Source organism: Labrus bergylta, chromosome 21 (assembly GCF_963930695.1).
Source record: "Labrus bergylta chromosome 21, fLabBer1.1, whole genome shotgun sequence".
NCBI lineage: Eukaryota > Metazoa > Chordata > Actinopteri > Labriformes > Labridae > Labrus > Labrus bergylta.
The window spans coordinates 6,357,215-6,373,385 of record NC_089215.1 but is presented as its reverse complement, the minus strand read 5'-3'; the positions used below and the strand labels follow the sequence as shown (position 1 = coordinate 6,373,385).

Sequence of the window (16,171 nt, the reverse complement as noted above, 5' to 3'; positions counted from 1 at the left end):
GGGATGTAAAAGATTTCCAATGATGTATCAAAAGAGTCAGATCGTGCTCATCGAAAATCTACTTGTTATTAATTTACATAAGATTTTATTAATTAATCTAATATTGTCGATAAAGTGAAATTGATTCGTATTACTGTAGTGTTAAAAACGCGAGAGTTCGCAGTTCCGGGACGACGGGATTGCACTGTAATGCAACACTGGATTAATTACATTCTAGCGCTGATGTTTTAATGTAAAGTACACAAGATATCCGAGTAAACAACCTCGTAGGGAAATTTGAAGAGACATTCACAGGAATTTCTGACAAAGCATTTAAATTAGGACTGGTGCAGCTGCTGAAATGTCACCGGAAATACACTGCAAACACAAGGTTGAGCTGGCTGTATTGTGCAGCAAGCTTTTGAAATAGTAATAGTGTGTAGTATCTCACAATATTTAAGAGAAATGCCCATGAAGTCATATTGAATTGTTGACCTATAAAATATTTGAGTCGTGAAGTGAATGGGACGAGGTAGCGTGGCCGAGTGGTCTAAGGCGCTGGATTTAGGCTCCAGTCATTTCGATGGCGTGGGTTCGAATCCCACCGCTGCCAAATCGTTTTAATTTCCCTTATTTTGATTTCATTATCCAATACGAAAACAATATCAAACTTGTAACCCTGCAAAGGAGGTACTTTTAGTAAGAGAAATGCATTTAATCTTCTCTTACACGTTCACGCCTGAGGTCACTTGCAATTACTGAGACAACATTGCCATCTTGTGTCCATATGGTTGTACAAACCATGTCCTATAACAAAATGTTTTCGTGTCTGAAAATTACAGCTGGATACAGCTGGTATTTTCTTTATTGTAATAAAACTCCCGAAACTGAAATCAAACAAAACTGTCCCAAATGTGGCAAGAAATGTTGAGCTCTTTTCCGATCATAATGGCCCCAGTATCAGTTCTTTCAATACAAATATGACATTTCTAAAGAGTTGAGGGCAAAATACTGAAGAAAAAGAACTATGACCAAAAAACAACGGTGTAACAGATTTAATGGTATTACAATCTTGAGAATAAAAAACTGATTCAGGTGAAAATTATTATATAAAGACATGTGCAATAAAAAAAACTCCAGATCTCATCCAGTGTGTATTTCCCTCAACCTTTCTTATCAGTCCCAGTAGACATCTTGGAAGCTATCAGTATTCACTGTGCCCGGAGCTTCTCCTTCAAGAACTGAGAAGCCACAAATTGCATTTTCTGGATGGCCAGCTGTGTATCTTCAGGGGAAATTCCAAGATGCCACACAGCACGAACTGAGTTTCCATAATGAGGGTACATGAGAACTATAATGCCCTGTCCAAGCGCGGCCTCCTCTCCCTCGTCAACTTGGCCCATGCGCTCACAGAACTCAGAGGGGCTAAAGGTGGGCTCCTGTAGGCGGAAACGCAGGATGTTTGTCTCCACTGCAGCCATATCGACATTGAAAAGGGGAGGGTCACAGTCAATCAATGCTAGGAGAGGGATGACAAAGAGCAAATGAGTTAGGCATGGGACTAAGAGAGCAGGTAGTTATTTAATGATGCGATTTTCATGGACAGTAATATGAGCTACTCCAGTGATACCCATGTTAAAGCCGCGGTCTAATGGTTGGCTCTGACAGAACTGCAGGTGGGCCAAGTGAATTCATTTACAATCAACAAAGAAAAGTTTTTAATTTGGATGTTTAACATTTTCTGTCCACTTACTTTTTATAACTTTAAAAATGTTAAAATGTATGTCTGTGAATTATTTCCATTGCCTTGCATTGTCATATCTTCACGTTGACATAGAACATCCTTTTATTGCTGTCGTTGACACAGTTAACCATCAAATCCTCTTATTCACGCTCTCTGAACTTGGCATCTCAGGATCTGACGATCTTTTCGAGTGTCTTGGAAGGGAGAAGTGTCAGAAGTGCATAGTTTATCCACAGGGGTACCCCAAGGGTCAATTATTGGTCCCCTTCTCTTCTCCATATACACAAGCTCACTTGGTTCAATAATCCGCTCTCATGGCTTGTCATACCACTGCTATGCTGACGATACCCAGCTCTTCCTGTCATTCCCACCAGACCATGTTACAGTCTCAGCAAGAATCTGGTCATGCCTTGCTGACATCTATAAATGGATGAATGAACGGCACCTTCAACTCAACCTTTCAAAGACTGAGCTCCTTGTCATCCCAGCCAGTCCCTCTATGCAACCACAGATCAATATCCAGCTTGGAACAACCAAACTCATGCCCACAAAGTCTACCTGTGGCGGAACTTCTGTAGTTATTTAGATTATAATGTACAGACATAATTAGGTTTAGTCACTGTTCTCTAATGTCAGTCAGACCTGATAGAGTTCAGCTGTTATTAGAACACCAAGTACAGCTTAGAGAGTGTCAACTGTTTTTCCTGATATCTGCAAGGATGTTTGGTAGACTTAATGTCTGTTCCAGTGTAATTGACGTCACAGATTAGTCTAGGTGGGTCACTATGACCCTGATAATGAAAATGTCTTTTGGGATATATGCAATGCCTTCGAAATGTTCGGCAGATGTGGTTGAGCAAGACACGAGTACAGGAGTGTGATGTTGACTCATGTCTCCTCATGAGTATTTTTATATAAACTTTCATCAACGTAAGCCATCTGAATCATCCGAGTCTTATTGTGTGGAGTCAAGTCTTAGTAATTTCCTCGACACTACCTGGAACCTGGGTGTCATGATTGATGACCAGCTAACATTTAAAAGGTTCAAGTGGCCACGATTGCCTGGTCATGTCGATTTTCCCTGTACAACATCTGGAAGATCAGACCTTACCTGTCAGAACATGCTACACAGCTCCTGATACAGGCTCTTGTGATATCACGCATTGACAACTGCAACTCTCTAATGGCAGGTCTTCCTACATGCACTATCAATCCCCTGCAGATGATACAAAATGCAGCAGCAGGACTGGTCTTCAAACTACCTAAAAGAGCACATGTCACTCCGCTGTTCATCTCCTTACACTGGCTCCCAATTTAAACCTCTGCTGCTCACTTACAAAACAGCGACAAAAAAACGTCTCCTCCTTACCTATACTCTATAATCCAGGTCTACACTCCCCCCCGCCCTCTACGCTCTGCCAATGAAAGGCGTCTGATCCAACCTTCACAACATGGTCCTAAGACGCTAACTAGACTCTTCTCCTCTGTTGCCCCCGGTGGTGGAACAAACTTCCAAACTCCATTCGATCGGCAAATTCCCTCTGCACCTTTAAGAAAAAGCTAAAGACCCAGCTCTTTCATGAACACCTACGACCTTAATGATGAGCTCTCAAGAACAGCGTCACTGTTGTGCTTTGCCTCTGTGCAATGCCTGTCAGCAGCTGTGTGTCCAATTTGACTCTTAGCTGATGGTTTGCACTCACCGACATTGTTCCCTTTTTTCTAGATCCTTGCTTGTGTTGTACTTACTCTCTGATGTACGTTGCTGTGAATAAAAGCGTCTGCTAAGTGAATTGTAGAATAATTAAATATATATTGGGAAATATTTCTTCTTTGTTTCCAGTGTTGATCTGAGTAGTGTAACTGAAGTTTGCAAAGGTTGCTGTTATATGTTTTTTCATATCTGGCAGCTAAATTCTTCAGTTGTGGGGATGGCAGAGTTACTCACCTTGAGCAAAGGTTTTTGTATTGCAGTGATCCTCCTCCAGTCGTCCAATCATCTCAAGTAAAGACAGTTTTCCAGCTGCTGCAAGAATACCAGCCTGTCGCATCCCTCCACCAAGGGCTTTACGGCACCGGACCGCATGGGATATGAAGTCTTTTGGTCCAGCCAGCATGGTCCCCACAGGGGAACCCAAACCCTGTAAAGAAACATGATGTATTTTGACTTTAGAAAGGTTTACTTGTCTCTGGGGTCTGCCTCTGCTAACATATTGACTTTAGAAATAAATGCAAATCAATCTCCACATCTGGTGTATTCTGAGTGTGCGGTTCATCGTTTTGGTGTTGCACCTTGGAGAGGCAAACACTGACGGTGTGTGTGTGCTGCAGTATGGTGGATGGAGGCACTCCCTGGGCCACAGCAGCGTTCATCACTCTGGCTCCATCCATGTGAACGGACAGACCATATCTATCTGCCAGAGCACGGACCTTGGAGATGGAAACAAACCAACCAAAGATGATGAAACATGTCATGAAATTAGACAGCTTCTTTCGCATGTTGACACTCAAACGCCTTTTCCATCTGTATGAACTTGGCTAAAAAAAAAAAGATCGACAAACACACCTCCTGCAGGAAGGTCAGAGGCAGCACACGTCCTCCCTGTATGTTATGTGTGTTCTCCACACATATGAGGCGTGAGCGGGGGTAGTGCGGGTCGGGGTAACCGTGGCGGATCTTGGATTCTAACTGCTCCAAGTCAAATGTTCCATCAGGGAGCGTGGTCACCGTGGTGGCATGGACACCAGCCAGCTGTGGCAACAACAAAAAAAACCACAGTGAATGCAGATCAGACGATGACCTGACCAGTGTGTGTGTACGCTGCTCTGATGACACTCACCTGTGCGCTCCCTCCTTGCTCATAGATGTGCAAATGGGACAGATCACCAACAATCATCTCGTCTCCCCGCTCCCTGCAGTGCACCATCACTACATAATGAAACGCGTGCACATTTAGGACCACCCTGACCTCATAAAAAAATAGATTCACACCCCGCTCTTTAAATGCTCAGCTCACCTGCGATGAGATTACTCATGGTGCCAGTGGGAACGAACAGCGCAGACTCCATACCAAACATGTCGGCCGCTATTTTCTGTAACTCTGCAGACATTTTCAAATATGTAGCATTTAATTGCAAGTATTTATGTTCACCATCATCAGCTATTTGATAAACATGAACATTATCAGGGGTGGGCAACTGGCGGCCCCCATTAACCCTCAACGTGGCCCTCAGGTCAATTTTGACATATCAATTAATTGTAAACATGAAGAAAACATGACAAAATCTACCATGAAATCATGAAAACCAAAAAATATGTCCATAATAATATTTGATCACTGGTTAAATTTGAGACATAATTGACTGTAATCGTTTTTGTATCCTACGATGTGGCCCTCTGGCGGTGAGAATTAAACGAATGTGGCCCTTGCTGTGACCAAAGTTGCCCATCCCTGAACATTATTATAACATGTGGTTAATTTTTCACAGAACAATTTCAAGACCACACTTCAGGACTACTCTCTGTCTTGCTGTCATCTATCAGGTATGTCATAAAAATAAATGTTGGCCTAAACAAAACTGTGTAGCTGCTCTGTGGTAACCATGGACATAAACAAAGCAGCAACAGTCAAGTTCACACTAGTGCTGACATTCAGGGCAACATAACTCCCTCTGACCAGACTTTGCTTCAGGGTAACTTTTATCATAAGACATTATCAACACATTTTGTTTAACAATACCTAGTTCTGATACATACACAGATTCTTCATCATTGTCTGTCAAGCAACCTCAATATTGTAAGTTACTTAAAATCTGCTTTTATAAGCTATCTCCTGATGTGGACCTAATTCTCTCTTTGGTAGTAGTAACTGTTCCAGTCTAACCATTGACAGTCGGATCTTCTGCCATGACGTCATCGCCGACCACGGCCTCCGCTATGGCCTGCCTCATCGCTGGCCCCGGCTTTGTCACCGTGTCGCTGCGGAGGTCCACCACCCGGACCCGGGCCGCCCCATCTGTACACCTGGGTGTCTTGGTGTTGTAATACCCCCTCGTAGAGCTCCGTCCCAGCACTGCAGCCCCTCTCGAAGCGGTGACACCATGTTCATGAAGTCTGAACAAAAACCTGCCGCAAAGTGTCTTCAGGGACATGACGCTCCTCTTACGAACACGCAGCTCAGCGTTGTTTACATTGAACTTTGGATCGTTCTCGCATAATCGGTAATAATTCACTGCAAGGAATGTTAATCGATTACCTATCACCCTGTCAACATGCGCTGAGCAGCGTGGACCTCAAGGTGGTGCTATTTGCCCAAACAAAGCTAATAATAAGCCTGCATAGCCTATGAAAAACAATTTAGTCAATTACTTCCTCGCAAATTGAGCTTGTGTTTGAAACATAACTCTTACAACATATTCTGTTTTATTTTACTCTCAGATAAAATACAAATTGGCCTACTAAAATGACTACAGCTTTAACCAATTATATAAACATATGTTATAGTTCTGCAGCCTGGTGTTGACCTAGACTTCATTTGATTAAAACAAAAAAAAGTAAATCATCTTCAGGTGGACACTGTAAAAAAAAATAACATAAAAACACATTATTGATGAGGTTATATTGATAAAACATGATTGTGTCTTCTTTGGTATCAACTTGTGATTACTCTGAAGAAGTTTATGTTTGTATGTAACCTTGTTCCGATTTGTGCAGAGCGAGTTTAGAGATTTAATCAAATAAAAGAAAAAGTCCCACAGTAGACGACGTCATTAAAAAAACAATTTCATGCGTTTCTCTCATCTGTGATGGAGACGGGATCACTTTGCACTTTTATTATGGCCCTTTTAGAAATCTTCGTCTACTTTAGTTTCATTCAAAATGTGTCTCATGCATTAAGTGAGCTGTGCCTTTCTCAATGTCTCTGTGATCTGCGTGTATCTTGTCTGCTCCTCTGCCAGCACTGTGAGTGTGTACGATGTGTTTACGCTAAACTGTGGTCACAAGTGCTCTGAAATAACTGTCACACCCTCAGATTCTTCAGGGGGCACAAACCAGTTTGGGCTTGACCTTTCATCCCCGCACACAGCTGTAGAGCTAATTCTACCGTGCCTGTCACCAATCATGCGTTCATTTTACTGCTGCTGTGAGCAAGAACGGAGGTGAAAACACATTTGCAACCCCCCTCCCCCATTACACATTCATATATATACTCAAACAAAAATGGGGCAATGAGCTCAGGCCCAAACTGGACTGGCTTAATCCAGACGTACCCTCTATTTCTATCTGCAATAAAGCCCCGGCTCCCTCATGCCTCTGGGTCTAAGTCAATATTTAGAGGTGAAGGCTTGTGGGAGTTTATCTACCACAGGCAGAGATTAGACTACAAGGGAGATTCACTCATTACATATCAACCCCCTCCTCCCCCTGACAGTTTTTTTTCTCTCTGACCCACAAATTCCCACTACAACAAGATTCACAACACCAGCAACCCCCCCCCCCCCCCCCTCCCTCCCCCTCCCTCCCTCCCTCCCCTTACACACATTTCCCACTCATGTGCATGCTTATGCTGTCTTGTCTGATTTTAATCACCCGATAAAAGTCCCAGTGTGTGTTATCAGGACCGCACCGTGCTGTAGTTAAAGTTCATACTGCCAGTAACAGAGGCAGGTTTTATGAGCCATAACAAGTCATCATTAAAAGTCATTAGCAAACATCAGCATCGTAAAAAGGCCACAGTCGATCTCAAGAGTCCCGCAAGCCGTGAACAGAGAGAGATAAAGATGCGTCTGTGAGATAGACAGGGCATTGATGAATACGTGTGATAAGACGGAGAAAGTGGGAGACTTCCTGAGCAGGAGTTTTTCCGGGATCACTGTTGGCACTGTTACCTCAGAGTTTGTGTGTGTGTGTGTGTGTGTGTGTGTGTGTGTGTGTGTGTTCTCTGAGTCTCTGCTTGAGTGTTTTGTTTCTCTCAAACGCCTCCCAGCATTCCTTGCTTATGTTGTAGGGGGTTGAGTGTTGTTTTGGAGAAAATATTGAATTAGAGAAAAAGAGGCAGAGAGAGAGAGAGAAATGAAGGAGAGGGAGAAATATTGACTCCTTCTGGGAAGGAGCGAGGCGGCAACGCCTTTCCAATAACCATAAACCCACTGTGCTGAAAATAGACGGGCCGAATGAATAAACGAATGTGTTCATCCCACATGAGCTCTTCTCTTTCACAGACGGAGGGGAATGGAGGTGAACCCCCCCCCCCCCCCTCCTCCCCGTATTCCCTTCTCTCTGTGTTTCTCTCTCTCCTCCTTTCACTGAGGCCATCATTTCTTCACCATGACGAGAGATATTACCCGGAACAAAACAGGTGTTTATGGGAAGCCTTCCCCCGAATGAGGTATTCCATACACACCACTTTTCTGTGCAGCATAAAGATGTTGACATCAGTTACTACGAAACATCTGTTTCACATTTCACACAACCAAACCCCCCCTACCCCCCCCACCCCCATTCATATCTCATGTGTTGCTTTAAAGACACACACACATTCACAGATGCGTTGCTATTAAGGAGATTAAGGAGAAAGGGGGCTCAAAATTCTTTAACTTTTTGAAAAAGCCAGATCAGATTTAGTCCTCTGATTGATTGATTTCAAGTTTAAACTTGAGCTTCTTTTCATTTTAAAGTCACAAACACATTCCCCAATCTCTCTTGCAAGTTAGATACATATATGCCCTATAGATAAATAACAGCTGCCAGGAAAGAAAACGTTATCCATATCCTTGTTTGTCATCTTGTCCTTAACTGTGACCTCGGCTTTCTTGAAAGGCTTGCCAAAAGATTTTTTTTTTTCCTGCAGACATTCAAGCCATTCAGGTTAAGTGGCAACCTCAGCTGAAATGCTGTGAAGGGTAAAAAAAACTGCAGTTCTTTGATGCACCGCTAGAGGCTGATTCCAAAGGCAAGTCAATCCCCTTAGGGCTAAGTATTTCAAGTTCAACTTCATAGCAATTGCAAGGCTTGAAGTTACAAGTTATGAATCTCATTCTGTAACAAAAACTGTTGTTAATGATCTTAATGGCAAGCGGATGTAGAAGCCACCAGGCACAGACTGTACAGCTTGGATAGCTCAGAATGCGCCAACCACTAGTGCCTCTCAAGTCTCATCCAAATGTTGCCTTTATTGGTTATAAGTGAACACAGCTTCGGCCATTATGACAAACTTGAGGCTTCAAACAGTAGTCCATAAACCCATGGCTGACATCACTGTGGTTATGTCCACTTTTTTATATTCAGTCCATGATTCAGCCGTAGTGAATTGGCCAGTAATGATTTGGTAACTCTCTCAGCCAACTCTCTTGTTTATCCCTAAAGGTGTTTGAAGGGGCGAAGGTCAGGGTTCGGTGCACGCCGGACAAGTTCCTCCAAATTAATCATGCAAAAAAGCATTTCTTCATGGACCTCATTTTGCACCATGTGGGCATTGTTTTGTCAAATTAGGAGAGCAGCTTTCCGGAACAGTTGCCACAGATTTGGAAACACGCTGATGTCTAAAATATCATCGTATGCTGTTGCAACAAGCCTTCCACGGACCTTCGAGGTCAAAACAATCAATGGATTTTACCCTTCATTTTCTACCATTATTAAATGCAGAAACTTTAATCTATGCATTTCAATCAATAAATTTAATGTCTTTTTTCTCTCGTCTTTACTTTAACCTTATTCCTTTAAACGTTTTTAAGGGTTTTATTCATAATTCCTTTAAAATATATTGATTAAATACTTTTCTTTGCTAATATTTGCCTGCTTTGGCAATTTATTGGCACCGTGCTGCTTGTTGATTCTTCACATGATAATGGACCATAGACCAAAGGTCTGCAGAATGGAGCAAACCACTGGGGGCAATGGGGCAGTTAAGTTTGTATTATGTTGATATATTTTTCTGTTTCCATCCAATGTCAATGTAAGCTAATGATACTTTGCTCTTGATCTCTCGATCTTTCATTGAAAAATGATATTTGCAGAGCAGCGTCAACTGTTTCCACAGAACTTGTTTTGAACAGTTTTTTGTTGGAATCAATCTACCACCAGATAAAGACTCCCATTAGACATTCTGCTGTAAAAACCAGAAAATTGCCCCAATAGAAAAAAACAAAAAAGCGAAAGGATTTTAAGATGCTTCGATTGTTCCAGCGATGTTTAATTGATTTCCAGAGGCTGGAACCAAAGCACGTTCATAAATGATAAATATGATTGTTTGTGTGTTTTAGGTGAACCTTCCTTTAAAGCATTGTGGTGAAAATAGTTTTAGGTTGAGTTAACCAGACCATCAAGATTACCAGCCATAGTAATCAACGGCAACCACTATCGCCTGTTTGTTGTTATTCCCTCATGCACCCACTCTGTTATTTTTTCTCATTTTCTTTATTCAGCTATAATTATAGACCACCATCAGCTTGTGCATTTTCACTTCCGAGAACAGCTACATCTGTCTCTTTTTTACCTCCAGTCTGCGCCATTCATTTACCAGATTTTCAATTCACCCCTCGCAGCGAGCCTGTCAACCTCCTGACCCTCATTCACTCCTCCTCCTCTTCATCCTCCTTTCCCACATTGCCCACTCCTCTCTCTCTCTCTCTGGGAAGTCATGTGACTTCTCTGAAGCTGGGTCCTATAAAACCAGCAGTACATGGGGGGCTCAGAGTCTATACAGCTCTTTGATTGGCTCTTGCATTCAGAGCCTGTGCACTGCTGGGTGCACTGCACACACGCACAGCAGACCCCGTATTTCTTCTTTCTGGAACAAAGTGATCCCTTGCTTTGCTTTGCAAAACACAAACAGGAGGTGTGTGTGCGTGTGTTTTTTTTTTTCTTATGCCAAATTTTGCAGGAAAAAGAGTATTTCCTTAAGGCAATAGCTAGTCCTTAATGAGTGTGACAGTCTCACCATTTGCCCTTTGTTTAATTGTAGGACGGGGGATGTGTGCTGTGGCAGGTCAATGGCTGAATGGCCCAAGTCCAGAGGGCTCTGCATTGAGACTTCTTTAATCCGATTGGATCCTTGTTGAGATGGAACAGAGCAGCCTGACAGTTATTGTCAGAAAAGTGCCACTGTCTGTATTTAGAAATGTCCAGTTTAAATTGTAGTCTTGTTTATTTTAGTTTGCAGTGAAATCCTTGTAAACGCCAGTGTGTCATTTCAAACAAAGTCAGGAAAGCGTTGTTGTATGAACTCATGAGAAACACAGGCTTTTATCTTACAATGAAGTTCTTGCCAATTGGTCAATTACTTTTTTCCCAAAGCAGAAACCACAATGAAGGTGTAATCAATAAAGAAATGCTGAGGAGCAGGGAATCCTCTTTGATTTCAGCCAAAGACCAACACCCTCTCTCACACTTTTCCTCCTGCCATCAGATCATAACCTCACGGTATAGTGTTGACTAATTTAGATACAGTGTGTGTGTGTGTGTGTGAGTGCAGGCAGATTATCAGAAGTGGGAGTCATTACTGGAAACACATCTACACAAGTGTGTAAATAACTTAAAAGGCACAATATAAATGTGGCGAATAAAAGTTCTTTACGTTTTTTTATCGTGCTATATGGAAATGTGTTTATCAGCCACATCCACAGGGTGTCTTTTAGAGAGCTAGTGCGTTGATGATTCACAACTTTAGTTTACACTGAAATAACCGCTCAACTATTCAACAGATTTCCATGTAATTTAGAGGATCTGTGGTGATCCCCCGGCTTTCCCTCTAAGGTAAAAGTTTCTTTAGAAATTCATGTTCACGATGTGCAAATAAGGAAAAAAGTGAAGGAAGTTGTTATCTGAGGCTGTTCAAGGCTTCTGATCCTGCCTGCAGAGAGAAAGAGGAGTGGATGGAGCCTGACTGACAGGGTTTTTAGAGGCCAGCCAACAGGTGCCAGGAATCAGTGGATGATGGAGGAACAGTTCCAGGATACCTTAAAAACCAAGCACACAGCAACTATGGCCATGAAAGATGGATGGCAGTTATTTTCCCCCTGCAGATACTCATAGTCCCTCGTTGATGTCAGTGGTGATGTCCTGACTTTTCTTCTACTGTTAAACTAAAGTTTAAACGCATCAGGTGAAATGTTTCTACATTAAAGGAAGCATGTCCAACATTTTACACATAAAGAAATCAAGTATATCGTCTGTAAATGTCTGAGTCATGACTGTCTACAATGAGTGAGAAGCCTGAGTCCCGCCAGCTGTATTGTTGTCAGATCTGTGTTTACATCATGTTTACGTGAATGGGACGGCCTTGTGTATAAAGCTGTTTTAGTAAACAACTAGAGGAAAGAAGAGCATTCTCACTGCTTATTTGGATGTCACGTAAGTGTCTTTAGATCAAACTCATTCCGTGTCAATGTATGTCTTATATGACGCTATGAGTTAAGTGTGCTAACATTAGCATGCTAACAAAACAAGGCAGGCCACGCATCACACATTCCACCTTTAACAGAAAACATAGATTTACTGAACTTCTTCACAGTCATTTATATTCCTCACAAACTTTTCTATAATGCAACTAGAAGGTCAAAGATAACATTTCAACACCCTGTAGAACATTTTTGCTTTACCAAAAACAATAGTTTGATGGAAACGTCAAACACAAGCAAGGATCTAGAAAGGAGGAAACAACGTCAGTAACGAACAGCTTTAAGTCCGATCGGACACACAGGTGCTGACAGGCAGAGCACGACATCGACCGTCTTCACTGTCAAACAAAACCATCGACATCATCGTCATCATTAAGGTCGTAGGTAATCATGAAAGAGCTGGGTCTTTAGCTTTTTCTTAAAGGTGCAAAGGAACTCTGCAGATCGAATGGAGTTTGGAAGTTTGTTCCACCACCAGGGGGGCGACAGAGGACTAGTTAGAGATTTAGGACATATAACATTAAGCAAAAAACAAGACATTAAAATACAAAATATACACCAATTTGTTTTTCGAGATTTGTGTTGGTTCTGTCAATAATATTGAACAATTAGAGCTGATTACAAAATACACACAAGCGCACACAAGAGTCCGGTGCTCTGAAGTCGCTGACCGCAGAGTCTAACTGTCCCGCCGGGCACAGATTCACCTGCTGGTCTCGCCTAGTCGAAATGGATTCTGTTTATTATCCCACATAAGAACTTTTTCCTGAGGATTTAGGCTCACAGTTTGCTCCGTCTGTGTCGAGTCACAGCTCGCTGAGGCTGGCTCAGACTTCCAGATACCCCTCTTCGGGGCACCTTACACAGCCCAACGCTCACCAACTACAACTCAGAATGCCTAGAATGTGTTATTATAATTAACTAAAACTAATGTTAAAAAAAATATAACAAAATGAAAGAGCTTGGAAGCAGATTGAAGAAAAAAAGTAAAATTTCTTTCATCACTGTAGGTACCTCGAGGGTGTTGCCATTCAGTTATGACCAAAAACCCCTTACTCACCACATATGTATGTGCACATGCTGGAGCTCATGTGTGCATGCCTGCGTCAGTCTCGAGTTCAAATATCCTGCAGCCCTGTGTGCAGGCTGCACGGACGCAGTGACACCTGAGAGTGTTAGAGGGTTTGGTCTGACTCCATGCTGTTACAGTAAGCCATTTGGCATCCACGCCTCTCTGCCGCTACGCTCGCACAGCTGTGAACGGAGAGGAAAAAGAGTGTAAAGAATCAACCTCTTAGAAAAACACAATGGGCCCACTACAATGTGGCTCATAAAGAAATGCTTTCAACAACCTGTTTCATACCTTTCAGTTCGTCCACGGTGGTTTTCTTTGTTCGTCCTGCCAGTAACAGCAAAGACACACCCCTCTGTTGGTTTGTCCAGGTGTTACGGGAAAACCATTTCAGTGACGATTTAAGTGAAAATGGAGTTAGTCACAATGAGTTTCAAATGTGGAGGCAGAGGGGGTGGTGGTTTAGTCAGCTTAGAATAATATTGTGGTTTGAGAGTGTCACAAGGAGCAGGTCAGTGAGTGCAGGTCAAGACTGTCTTTATATGCCTTTGCACACACACACACACACACACGCGCACACACAAATACATACATCCACATGCACTCCTTTTTGAGTGCATTTGACTATCTGTATGCTTTCCCATATGGTTTTTATTGATCCGTGTCCCTGTTATACCCCTCCTGCTCCATCTCGTTCTCTCCGTCTCTGCTCTGATGGTGAAGGAATGATGGAATGCTGGAGGGTAAATCTCTGGTTTCCTGGAAGCTGGTCTGGCTTTATCAGAAGCGGCTGTGACAATACTCCAGCTGATGGGCCAACCAAACGTCTTTCCTATAAGGGGCCGATCAGCCAACAAAAAGGCTTCCTGGAAGAAATAATCAGCAAACCTGGGGCCCTTCCTGGAAGACCAATGTGGATTGCTCGATGCAGGGCATATTCCTAACCCCTTTAATATCCTTTCCACCTACAACGCTCCACGGCGTTGACATTGGCATCAGCTCAAAAATGAAAAAGACGCATAAGAACATAATGTTTTCAATCAGACTCTGAGATTGTTATCAGTCAAAGCACCTAACTGTTAAGACATTCGTCCTCTAGATTAACATCTCAGTTCCTTGTGTTGCATTAATACCATTATGAAGCTCGGGAGGCAGTGCCCAAACCTTGGTGTGAATGTTTTGTTGAAAAAGTCGAGCTCAGTTGTTTGAGAGAGCCGGGTGTTGTGCTTGGCATGGGACTCTGTTGACAACCGTTGAGTTGGACGCAGAAAGTCATTACCCGAAAAAATGAATCATGGTGGAAAGACTTTCTGTGAGTGTGTGAGATTCACGAGAGGGGCCGAATGATACAAGTAAAATATTCCAGCCCCACTAACCAGGCAACTATGGGGAACATAAAGTGAGTCATCGTGAGCTGAGCTGGCTTATTTAGACAATGTGTGTGCGTGTGTTTGTGTGTAAAACTGGATTATTCTGGTTGGATTTTGGGAAGAGGGCTCACTCATTCCTGTTTGTCTCTCCAACTACGTCATGCATGTCTATAATTTCCCTACTCAGTCTTCCTCTCATAGACAAATCGTGACACCCACATACGTTTGCACACAAACACAAGCGTACAAACAGCAGCTTTAAGCACACACACACATTTTTTCCTGTAAGTGTCATAGCAAAAATAAGGAGCAATGGAAGTGAGTATTTGAATCATTGTAATTACCTGGACTGAGGTAAGCTGAAAAAACAGTTATTAAACATTGTCTGCACACTCCCACAAACGCCTCATATCCAGAATCATATGTGTGTCTCTGTGAGAGGTGTAATGTACAGAGGGGACAAAAGTACACAGTCTTTATTTACTTTTACAGATACTTGTGTACAAAATGACTCAAGCTAAAGTAAAAACATCTTTACTGCAGTTAAGTGAAAAAGTTTGTATTAACAGAAGGTTGTTTTTACGAGCTGTTCCAGTGCAAAGTATACTGAACCTAATAACCAAATAAAGAGCTGGATATAATGAACATTGACTTTGCTCTTTTGGGAAAATCTGTTGCATTAGAAAGCTGTTGACATACCTTTTTTTTTTGACTGGTGGGGGGACCAAACTGGGAATGTTTGGTTATTACTCAAGTAGTCTGTGTAGCTTCTCAGTCATCCAGGTCAAATTTGAAGCTTGGTCCAAAGGCAACTGACGACCAAGACCAGTCGCCTTTCGATCAAGCTTTGAATATTACTCCAGTAGAGAAAGAAATCCACTCCAAGCTATTTTGAGGAACTTTAATTGTTTCATTCTTGGCGCTCCCTGTGGGCAAAGTATAGGTCAACGTGATATTTAATGGAAAAAAAATCCAGGGGGTGCCAGTTGCCATAGTGATTTGTGCATGCGCCCCATTTTCAGAGGCGGGTCCTTCAAGTGGGCGGCCAGGGCGCCTGGGTTCAAATCCCACCTGTAGCTCCTTTCCTGCATGTCATTCCCAACTCTCTCTCTCCCCCCCCCCCAATCTCTGACTCTATCCACTGTCAGATCCCAAAATAAAAGCATAAAAAGCCCCAAAAAGATGGAAAAAAAAAAACCCTTCCTGTATTTTAACAGACAAAAGTTTCTCATGGTGTTAATCACCTGTGACACTGGTAACAGACATAAAAAGATCACTTCAAATATAAAGAAAAAAGGTCCTGTTCAGTTTTTAACATCATATCCAGGCACCAGTATGAATTTCAGTCTTTTTTAGAATCACCTAAAAACTCCTCACAGGCGCTTTAAGTACAGTAACGAAGAGTTTATACCTTATGTTCCCTGATTTCATTGACCTTCTGAATTTGATTCTCTTCCTGCATAATTCTGCTTTTTCTCTCATTTTCCTCCCATCACTCACGCACACACGCACACAAATACACCTCATCGGCTCTTTCTCTCACACACACACTATCACCAGTAAAGCCGTAAAAAGTCAACTCAATTAAAGTGCCTCATTTCCTGGAAG

General features: G+C 42.4%; 1 protein-coding gene, 1 long non-coding RNA gene and 1 other non-coding gene across 3 annotated transcripts; 1 reads left to right on the top strand and 2 right to left on the bottom strand.

The window, feature by feature from the left end:
• The first annotated feature begins 510 nt into the window (after positions 1 to 510).
• On the top strand, positions 511 to 592 carry trnal-uag (transfer RNA leucine (anticodon UAG)). Its single transcript has one exon. It is a non-coding gene; the product is annotated as a tRNA-Leu (tRNA).
• A 427-nt stretch (positions 593 to 1,019) lies between these two features.
• tha1 (threonine aldolase 1) lies at positions 1,020 to 5,954 on the bottom strand. The gene is made up of 7 exons (XM_020646256.3): positions 5,608 to 5,954; positions 4,741 to 4,824; positions 4,564 to 4,652; positions 4,290 to 4,475; positions 4,016 to 4,153; positions 3,672 to 3,864; positions 1,020 to 1,498 (listed from the first exon to the last, which is right to left on the bottom strand). Exons 1-7 carry the CDS (start codon positions 5,873 to 5,875, stop codon positions 1,191 to 1,193), a joined length of 1,266 nt encoding a protein of 421 aa, XP_020501912.1. The 5' UTR covers positions 5,876 to 5,954; the 3' UTR covers positions 1,020 to 1,190.
• An 88-nt stretch (positions 5,955 to 6,042) lies between these two features.
• Positions 6,043 to 14,294, bottom strand: LOC136177278 (uncharacterized). The gene is made up of 3 exons (XR_010664918.1): positions 13,485 to 14,294; positions 13,182 to 13,375; positions 6,043 to 6,299 (listed from the first exon to the last, which is right to left on the bottom strand). It is a non-coding gene; the product is annotated as an uncharacterized lncRNA (long non-coding RNA).
• Between the last annotated feature and the right edge of the window lie 1,877 nt (positions 14,295 to 16,171).

What these genes read in the sequence shown, in the direction of transcription:
- tha1 (XM_020646256.3), bottom strand. Translation starts at nt 5,875, where the DNA reads ATGTCCCTGAAGACACTTTGCGGCAGGTTTTTGTTCAGACTTCATGAA. An exon ending in CATGAGTAATCTCATCGCAG is followed by an intron (nt 4,653 to 4,740) that starts GTGAGCTGAGCA and finishes TTCATTATGTAG; the next exon opens with TGATGGTGCACTGCAGGGAG. An exon ending in AGCAAGGAGGGAGCGCACAG is followed by an intron (nt 4,476 to 4,563) that starts GTGAGTGTCATC and finishes TTGTTGCCACAG; the next exon opens with CTGGCTGGTGTCCATGCCAC.